The sequence below is a fragment of the Channa argus genome, chromosome 15 (assembly GCF_033026475.1).
Source record: "Channa argus isolate prfri chromosome 15, Channa argus male v1.0, whole genome shotgun sequence".
Lineage (NCBI taxonomy): Eukaryota > Metazoa > Chordata > Actinopteri > Anabantiformes > Channidae > Channa > Channa argus.
The window spans coordinates 22,984,876-22,994,725 of record NC_090211.1 but is presented as its reverse complement, the minus strand read 5'-3'; the positions used below and the strand labels follow the sequence as shown (position 1 = coordinate 22,994,725).

At 39.0% G+C, this 9,850-nt stretch overlaps 1 protein-coding gene across 1 annotated transcript; it reads left to right on the top strand.

Annotated features, from left to right (window-relative positions):
• The first annotated feature begins 6,410 nt into the window (after positions 1 to 6,410).
• On the top strand, positions 6,411 to 9,395 carry LOC137099792 (uncharacterized). Its single transcript, XM_067477060.1, has 3 exons — positions 6,411 to 6,696; positions 6,914 to 7,077; positions 7,725 to 9,395. The coding sequence occupies exons 2-3, from the start codon at positions 6,980 to 6,982 to the stop codon at positions 8,614 to 8,616; spliced, it is 990 nt and encodes a 329-aa protein (XP_067333161.1). The 5' UTR covers positions 6,411 to 6,696; positions 6,914 to 6,979; the 3' UTR covers positions 8,617 to 9,395.
• The last annotated feature ends 455 nt before the right edge of the window (positions 9,396 to 9,850 follow it).

The following is a 9,850-nucleotide window of genomic DNA, read 5'->3' as shown; positions in this document are numbered from 1 at the left end:
TGGCCCTGACTGACATAGCGGAGAAAATTCCAAACCTGATCGCCAACAGTCTGAGTTGCTGAAACGTGACTTCGTGTCATTTTTCAACTCACTGGAGAGTTTCCACGACAGACGGTTCTTCATTTCCGGCCCAATTCCCACGCTGGGTCGCGGTGTTGGCTGGTTCTCCAGACTCCTCAGCCTGCACACATGGCTTCAACCACAAGTCTCCGCACACGGACTCTTTTACGTAGACAATTTCAATCTTTTCTGGGATCGTCCTCAGTACTTCAAGCAAGATGGACTGCACCCGAACTTTCTGGGATCACGGATGTTGACTGAGAACATTGTCCACAGCATCTCAGTCTCCGGAGACTGACTGACCATTGAAAACACCTGTGGCTCTGATGTGCTCACCTGTCCTGCATCTTCCGCTCCAACACCCGACAACATCCACAGGTATAAACAGTCCGAGATATTTATAGAATCTGACGTTACCAACAGACAAAATGCAGCTCTTATGGATTCTAATTTTTCACCCAGGGAATATTATTATTTGTTGAATTTTATGATCTTAACCACTCTGCTCTTTGCCCCATAGAGACTATGTCTGCTCCACGACCACCTAAACTTTTTAAACCAAAAATGAACACAAGGGGAGTTAATCATAAAAATCTAATACAAGTTAAGACTAATACTCATACTGAACCAAAACCCAAAACTTTCAAATGTGGATTATTAAACATCAGATCTCTCTCTTCTAAATCTCTGTTAGTAAATGACTTGATAAATGATCATCAAATTGATTTATTTTGTCTCACTGAAACCTGGTTGCAGCAGGAAGAATATGTCAGTTTAAATGAGTCATATTAATGATCATGTTCCTAGAAGCACAGGCCGAGGTGGAGGAGTAGCAGCAATCTTCCATTCTAGCTTATCAATAATTCCTAGACCTAAACATAGTTATAACTCATTTGAGAGCCTTATTCTTAGCCTTTCACACGCAAACTGGAAAACTCAAAAACCACTATTATTTGTTATCCTGAACCGTCCTCCAGTCCCTTACTCAGAGTTTTTGATAGAATTTTCAGATTTTCTATCTGATTTAGTGCTTAGTACAGATAAAGTCATTATAGTGGGTGACTTTAACATTCATGTAGATGCTGAAAGTAACTGCCTGAGCACTGCGTTTAATTCATTATTAGATTCAATTGTTTTTTTCCAAAATGTAAATAAACCCACTCATTGTTTTAGTCACACCTTGGACCTTGTACTTACATATGGCATTGAAACTGATAATTTAATAGTATTTCCTCATAATTCTCTTCTGTCTGACCATTTTCTAATAACATTTGAATTTACAATAACGGACTATACAGCAGTTAGGAAAAAATTCCACTACAGCAGATGTTTATCTGAAAATGCTGTGAATACATTTAAAGAAATTATCTCTTCATCTTTTTCACCACCATGTGTCAATACTATGGTGAGTAGCCATCTTACTCCTGTACAAATTGATTACTTAGTTGACGATTCTGCAGCCTCACTGCGTATGATACTAGATACAGTTGCCCCTCTGAAAAAGAAGGCAGTGAATCAGAGGAGCCGACCTCCATGCTACAATTCACAAATGCACAGCTTAAAGCAGGCGTCACGAAAGTAAGAGAGGAAGTGGCGTCCCACTAATTTAGAAGAATCCCGGTTAGCCTGGAAAAACAGTTTATGTACAAAAAAGCTCTCCGTGATGCCAGAACAGCATATTATTCCGCACTAATAGAGGAAAACAAGAACAAGATCTGTTCAGCACTGTAGCCAGGCTGACTAAGAGCCATAGTTCTGTTGAGCCTACTATTTCCTTAACTTTGAGCAGCAATGACTTTATGACTTTCTTTACTAGTAAAATTGTAGCCATTAGGGAAAAGATTCACCAGATCCTCCCTACAAATATTACGGCTAGATCTTCATGTACAACAGCTCTAGAATCCTCAATAAGGCCCCAGTCCATCTTAGACTGTTTTTCACCCATAGATCTCACTGAGCTAAGTTCAACTATCGCCTCCTCAAAACTAACAACATGTCTTTTAGACCCTGTTCCAACCAAATTGCTTAAAGATGTTCTACCTTTAATAGACACGTTCATATTAGATTTGATTAACTTATCTTTAGAAACTGGCTATGTACCAAAGGCCTATAAAGTTGCTGTAATCAAACCATTACTTAAAAAACCTTGTCTTGATCCAGGTGATTTAGCCAACTATAGACCAATATCAAATCTCCCGTTTATTTCTAAAATCCTTGAAAAAGTAGTTGCAAAATAATTATGTGATCACCTTTACAGGAATAATTTGTATGAAGACTTTCAGTCAGGATTTAGAGCTCATCACAGTACAGAAACAGCACTGGTAAAAGTCTCCAATGATCTTCTCCTGGCTTCAGATAATGGACTTGTGTCCGTACTCGTCTTACTAGACCTTAGTGCCGCATTTGACACCATTGACCACAACATTTTATTACAGAGACTAGAACATGGATTTGGGATTAAAGGAACCACATTACATTGGTTTAAATCTTATCTGTCAGACAGATTCCAACTTGTTCATGTTAATGATGACTCTTCTTTATGCACCAAAGTTAGCTATGGAGTTCCACAGGGCTCTGTGTTAGGACCAATACTTTTTAATCTGTATATGTCACCTTTAGGCAAAATTATTAGGAAACATTCCATAAACTTCCACTGCTATGCAGATGATACCCAGCTCTATTTATCTGTGAAACCAGAAGATACTAACCAATTAGTCAAACTTGAAGCATGTCTAAAAGACATAAAGACCTGGATGTCCTACAATTTCCTACTTCTAAATTCAGACAAAACTGAAATCATCCTCTTTGGGCCTAAAAACATGAGAAATATGCTGTCTAACAATATAGTGACTTTAGATGACATAACTTTGGTCTCCAGTACTGCGGTGAGGAACCTTGAAGTTATTTTTGACCAGGATTTGGCGTTTACGTCACATATAAGACAAATCTCTAGAACAGCCTTCTTCCACCTACAGAACATTGCTAAAATTAGGAGCATCCTGTCTCAAAGTGATGCCGAAAAACTGGTCCATGCATTTGTTACTTCTAGGTTGGACTACTGTAATTCCCTACTTCTGGGGTGTCCTAATAACTCTCTAAAAAGCCTTCAATTAATCCAAAATGCTGCAGCAAGAGTGCTGACTGGATTAGGAAAGAGAGATCATATTTCACCTTCACTAGCTTCTCTTCATTGGCTTCTCCTAAAATCTAGAATAGAGTTCAAAACCCTCCTCCTTACATATAAAGCTCTTAATGGTCAAGCTCCATCATATTTAAAAGATCTCATAGTTCTGTATCGCCCGATTAGAGCACTTCGATCCCAGAATACAGGCCTACTTGTGGTTCCCAGAGTTTGCAAAAGTAGAATGGGAGGCAGAGCCTTTAGCTATCAAGCTCCTCTCCTGTGGAACCAGCTTCCAATCCAAATTCGGGGAGCAGACACCCTCTCTACTTTTAAGACTAGGCTTAAAACTTTCCTTTTTGATAAAGCTTATAGTTAAAACTGCTCACTCAACCTGAACTAGCTTTTCTCTATACATTTACTTGTCACCACTGTATGCCATTAATTCTGTGTCCTACAACCTGTACAATGCTTTGTTGTTGCTTTTTTGTTGTTTTGTTGTTGCTTTTCTTGTTGTTTTGTTTTTGCTTTTCGTTGCTCTTTTCTTTTCTCTCTCCCCTTTCCACTCACCCCAACCAGTCAAGGCAGATGGCCGCCCACCCTGAGCCTGGTTCTGCTGGAGGTTTCTCCCATTAAAGGGAGATTTTCCTCTCCACTGTTGCCTAGGGCTTGCTCAAGGGGGATTTGTTGGGTTGCTTCTACATACTTGTGTAGTCTGGACTTTATTCTGTAAAGTGCCTTGAGATGACTTTGTTGTAAATTGGCGCTATATAAATAAAGTTGAATTGAATTGAATCACATTTTAAATAAGGTAAGGAACTGGAGTTTACAGCCAGCAGCTCAGTGAGGCTTTAATGTTTGCTAATATTGGACAAATTCTGAAAGATGTTCTGACGATGACTTAGGACAATTTTATTCAATTCATTATTATGTTTTTAGCACCAGTTCATAACATGGTCATCTAAAGGCAGTTTTTCATAATATAAAATAAAATCACTAAAGTCTTTCTAAATTTGATCACAATCCATCCAATAGTAATTGCAGTACTTCTGTGTGAACAAAACTGACCCACTGGCTTTAGAGAATTGCAGGGAAACCCAACAAATCCTTCTAGTAAAAATCCAGCACTAGTAAAAAGGAAAAACTCCCTTTAACAGAAACAACCTCAGGGTGGGCGGCCATCTGCCTCAACCGGGGCGAGAGGAGAAAGAAAGGCAAACAGAAGCAACAGGAAGCACCAAACAAAATACAATCACCGAGCAACTTCCTCTGAGTCCTGTCATTAAACTGAGTGGAGACTTATGGAAAAACTGAATAAACTAAGCACAGCAGTACACGTGGATTTAGCTTTGATTTCTTAGATTTTTTTTTAAGGAACATTTTAGGCTATTTTATGATGATTCAGACAACAGGTGAATGATGACAAGAGCCAAGGCAGCAGAGCTAACCACTCCTCCACCATGCCGCCCTGCATGAAATACTACAATAACAATTCCCCTCTGCAGCAATAGTTGTTCTCTGTCCAACAATAACACAGTGGCATGAAGACATATTATTTATTGATTTAGATTCACAGAAATAAAGTGTCATTTAGTCAGAGCTAATGAATAAAATGAAACCCATTTTTTAAAATAAACACCTGAGATGGAGTTAACTCCTAAAATATTCGCTGAGCGGTTAGAGCAGGAAAGAATACAGCTCACATAAGCAGTCTGATCCTGAACGGCTACTCTACACACAAATTCATGGCTGAAAAATTCAGGCTGCAGTTACTGTAAAGTCAGCAGGGTTTAACACAGTAAAACACGAAGTTTACAGGAATTAAAACTACTTCAAGACTTTATAAAAAGGTCTGCCAGGATTTTTGTTATGAGCTGGCAAATAAATCACATTCATAATTTATATTAAAGAACCACAACAAGCAACATCATTGCTTGTCCATGTTAACATGGAAGATATTCACATGCTGCCCTGTGGTAAGACATTAATCTGAAGTTGGCAAATCAATTTTGTGACTTTATATATATTTATAATATATTCAGGATGTGGTTCTGAACCAGTATTTTATAGATATAGGTTGGTTTCACTTCATTTGCATTCATGCAGGAGTTCTTCAAAGAACGTGACAAAAGGCAGATCACAAACCATAAAGGAAACCCACAAAGAGAGAAACATCCAGGCTGAGATTATCATTGACATTTAAAGTGAAGGATGTATGCAGAACTATCCTTGTAACAGTAGACAGAGCTAGTGTATTGGCTTATATATTGCACAGGTGGTCATAATGTTTTGCCTGATTGGTGTATGTGTGTTTAAGAGGATCTGAAACATACATTAACAGAACACACCGTATGTTGTATAATACATCTTACTGCAAGTGCTCGGGTTTCACAGTCAAACACATGACACGGCTGCTTCTGTGTGTATTCAGGTATTTATTTTATTTTCATCTGTGAAAATAATAATGTTTTCCTTTTAATTAAGACGTGCAAATAAAGAGTGTTCCATACCTGTAATTCCAAGTAAAGATCAAATACAAGGAATATGATCAAAGACCTGAATATGGCAGTTCACAGACATCTCATGTGTCTAATGTGATGGAGCCTGGAGGGTCAGTGGGGAAGACTGAGGAAAACTGTCCAAATCCAGGTGAGAGAAGCTTGAAGAGACTGAATCAAGGTGATTCACATTACTGACAAAAAGGGCTCCCACAAAGATTATAAAATTGTATAAAATTGTAGCTTGATGGGAAAACGTGCAGAAACAATTATTTCCAATTTGCAAAAAGTAAAGGGAATTGAATCCAGTCTGAAGCCACAGTAACTAACAAATACTTTCAACATTTTAGTACAACTGAGACAAAATATTAATATCACTTGACAAAGGAACAGAATAGAATTGTTTGGGAAAACAACCCGAGGTAGAAACAATAATTATGGAGATGCCTCCTGTGAAGTCACTCACTGAACAGCAAAGAGAGCAGAGAAACTCACTTTGAAGAGAGTTAGAATGCTACTACTGTCACTACTCAGTGACAGTAATGCACGTGGTTTACAGGAACTCTCAGGTGCTTCACACCTGTCCAGGAGGTCAGTGGGATTTCACAGCTACAAAACAAATATCATAAACCTGTTCTTCAAGGTGTGTGTTTTTATCAGTGACACAAACTGTATCACAGCTTCTCTGGAGACCATGTGAATGTCATGTGATCGATAAGAAATGGAGACAAATGTGCTGAAGAGAACGTGACCACACACGAAGTTAATAAGCTTAATGAGTCTGTGATTTCAAGTTGTTGGCACTGATGTCGCTGATAAAGTCTGTTTTAGTGGAACCTCTGTTGTTTGTTGCACTTTGGTTGACTGCTGGAAATTCCCGCTGCATGTTTGGGACCACAGTAGTTTCTCTTTCACTTTATTTCACAGTCTCCACCTCACGTCTCCGTCACCATTAAAACTGAAGTGTGTGTCAGACAGAAGAATTTTCTTAAACCAACCTGTGAGGAGCTAAAGCAGGTAACAGTGAAAACCCTCTGCTCATGCATTTTAAAATTAAGGGATGATCTGTTACTTCTGTTACAACTTATAATGTTTAAACATAAATAATAATGTTCAGTTATAAGAAGCCTCGACTAAGCTAAGAGTTTATACTCTGCCAACAGCTGGACTGATGTGGAGCAGCAAATTTACTCTTTCTAGAATTTGGGTTAAATTTTTTGTGTTATATTTTTAGGCTGGAATAGGAAGAAGTGCTGGACTTGTTCTTTTATTTGCCGAGTTGGTCATCGAATGTGAAAATATGAACAACTCTAAAACAGAAGGCAGTCAGACTCAGAAGGAGACGGCTGAGGCGAGGACGGCTTTAAAAAAGCTGAAAGAAGAAATGGAAGGATTTGTGTGAGTCTCAGTAATATATCAATATATCCTCAAAGGTTTTGAAGTTTTTAAATATCTGAAATGTGGTTGAGATCAGCAGCTGTATAGAAAGTACAGTGATCATTAAATACACTTTTGTGCACCAGGGGAGGGATGGCCAGTCGGGGGCACGAACTTGAAATAGAGAGGCACATTTGAAAAAGGATGTGAAAGGTTTTAAGCTCAATTAAAAAAAAACATTTTAAAAATAATAAACTGTGTGATCATAGACAAATGGTGTATTGTTCAGTGTCAGAAATATGTAACATATCCACTGTGTTAACTCCAAATAGTCATAAACACATAATAATAAACAGTTGGGGAGAATTAACAATCCATTCTTTTGCAGGGATAATCTGCTTGGTCGCGTTTTAATGCTGTCAAACAACATTAAATGTAAATAATAATCAAATAATGTATTTAAATTAATAGTTATTTATTTCAGTTGATCAGTTCTTATTGTGCTGACAGTTCCACAGCAGGTACCTACCACCTGGTCACTCTGGCAGAGGGTGGCCCATCAGGTCTTGGGCAGCCTTTCTGGCCTCTATGGCCCCACCCCTGATGTACACTACTTTCACCTTCTTAAAATTACTGAAGATGCTTCTTGTCTTCAATTCTTCCTGCAGAACTCTTCACCAGATGTTCTTCTTTACTTTACTGATGGAACACACAGAGAAGAGATTAATGATGGCCTTAAGTCAACCTTTACTGGAGGCGGCGGTGACCAAATGTCCAGATCAAACTACTCGACAGTGGCTGAGAGAAAACTCTGAGTCCTTCTTCCAACTTGTCAACATGTTCACGTTCCTGAAGAAACACATCGATGAGGAAGAAAAGAAGAATCACAGTGATGATGTCGACATCATCTTCGTGGCTCATGGAAGCATCAGACTCCCCATGATCCCAGCCAACTGTCTGATGCCTCTGTCCAACATCAGAGACGTGGTCCTGTATTCTCCCTGGAACTGTGTCACAGATGCTATTGTCACATATGGTGTCGCTACAGGAAAAATAAAACCAGAGCACAGAATTTTTTACCTAAGTAAAAACAACAGTAAAATACCAGATGAAAAGCGTCGACCCGCCAACCTGCCAAACCAGTGGAACTCACTGAAGAAAGCTGGAGGTCAGAAGATCCCAACCCTCACCGTCAGTCCTCTTCATCCAGAGGTCGCTGTTTGGGAAAGATATGAGTCTCTGACCAAAAAACATGGTCCACCAGGGAGAAACCGCATCGTAATCCCATTTTTCCTCCCAGGACAAGGGATTTTTAGTTCGTCAGAAACTGTCCCGGTCTACGTCGTCACCTTGGCCCTGTCTCTGGTGCTCCTGTCCTCCAGGTTTAAAGCCACCGTCCATCTCGATACGTGTCTGAGCAAAATGTCTGGAGAAATGAACCTTGATGAGAACCATCTGAAGCAGCAGTACTCCTGTGCTGCCGATGACACTGGAATGACTCTTTCAGACGATGTGTTCGGCGAAACCTTGATGGGGTTTTTTAAACGTCTGTTTAGTTAATTGTCTTCACGACTTTGTGTACGAAACTGTAGAAAACTGAGTAAAAAGTGATGAAACTGTAAATTCAGTCGGGAAACTTCTTCTTTTTATTTTGCTTTGGAGTTTAGGTCTTCAGTGTCAGAGTGTGACAGTGTCTTTCACCGTCTCTCCTGTCATGAACCTGCCGTGAGTTTAAGACACTGATTTTCCCTGCATCTCAGTAATAAAGAAATGTGATGGGTTTTATCCTGGTTCAGCGTCTGACAGGCGAAGTGAGGCTGCATTAAAACACAGTGAGACTGACATGTTCATCTGTTTCTCTTTGATTTATTACAAACAGAAACTAATTGCTTTAATTAACACTGACCTGTGAATTTCAAGCTTTAGACATGAGCTCCTTTGACAGATGCAGGTCCAGACTAACGCCTGTGAACATGGATCAGTTTGGTAATCATTTCTCACAGATTTCCAAACGAACACTTAATTTCTTCAGCATCAGTTTCAGTTTTAATTCTGATGTTCATTGAAATTTAGTTTCTTTTACCTGCTGTTCAACACTGTCTCTCCTGTACAGTCCGTGTTTATGTGTGTATCTACTGAATGCACCTGTTGAAGAACTGTGTCTTATGAATAATAAGAATAATTTATGTTTTATTTAGAGAACAGCTGAGCTAATGACACAAAGAAACCAGTTTGAGTTGAGAAATGTTTAATGATTTTATTTAAGACTAGCTACAAATAATCACTCATCACATCATTCAGACAAGACAACACACACATGACAAACAATGAATAAAAGATAAAACTTTGTAAATCTGCCTTGTGAAATGTCTTCAGTCTATTTTTTTTGTTTTGTTTTGTTTTTTTTGTCCATTCGGCTTATCCCGTGAGTTCAGGGTCATTGTCCCCATGTTGATTTGGCAGTTTTTACGCCGGCTTTACAGACTCACTGATGTAATTGTGGTGGTTTTCAGGATCCTACAGCTACTTTGACACTTTATCGGTGGTCCTGATTGGATGGTGGACAGGACAGGTGGATCTTTATGAGATGCAACCAAAAAAGTAAATGCCGCAAATTAAGAAGAGAAGGAAGTTTAGAGATGTTGTGCAGGTGAAGGAAGAAATGGTTGTGTTTGTTATATTTTAACAGGTCAAACACCAAGAAAGTGAAACAGAAACCTATAGATGGAAAGCAAACGAAGGGAAATTGATATTTTCCCCCTTTCTTCTGCTAGTAGACAGTAAAACTGGACAT

Bases quoted from the DNA above. Each gene is read 5' to 3' on its own strand.
- LOC137099792 (XM_067477060.1), top strand. From the start codon at position 6,980: ATGAACAACTCTAAAACAGAAGGCAGTCAGACTCAGAAGGAGACGGCT. The intron at 7,078-7,724 runs GTGAGTCTCAGT...TTCTTCCTGCAG, and splicing joins GAAGAAATGGAAGGATTTGT to AACTCTTCACCAGATGTTCT.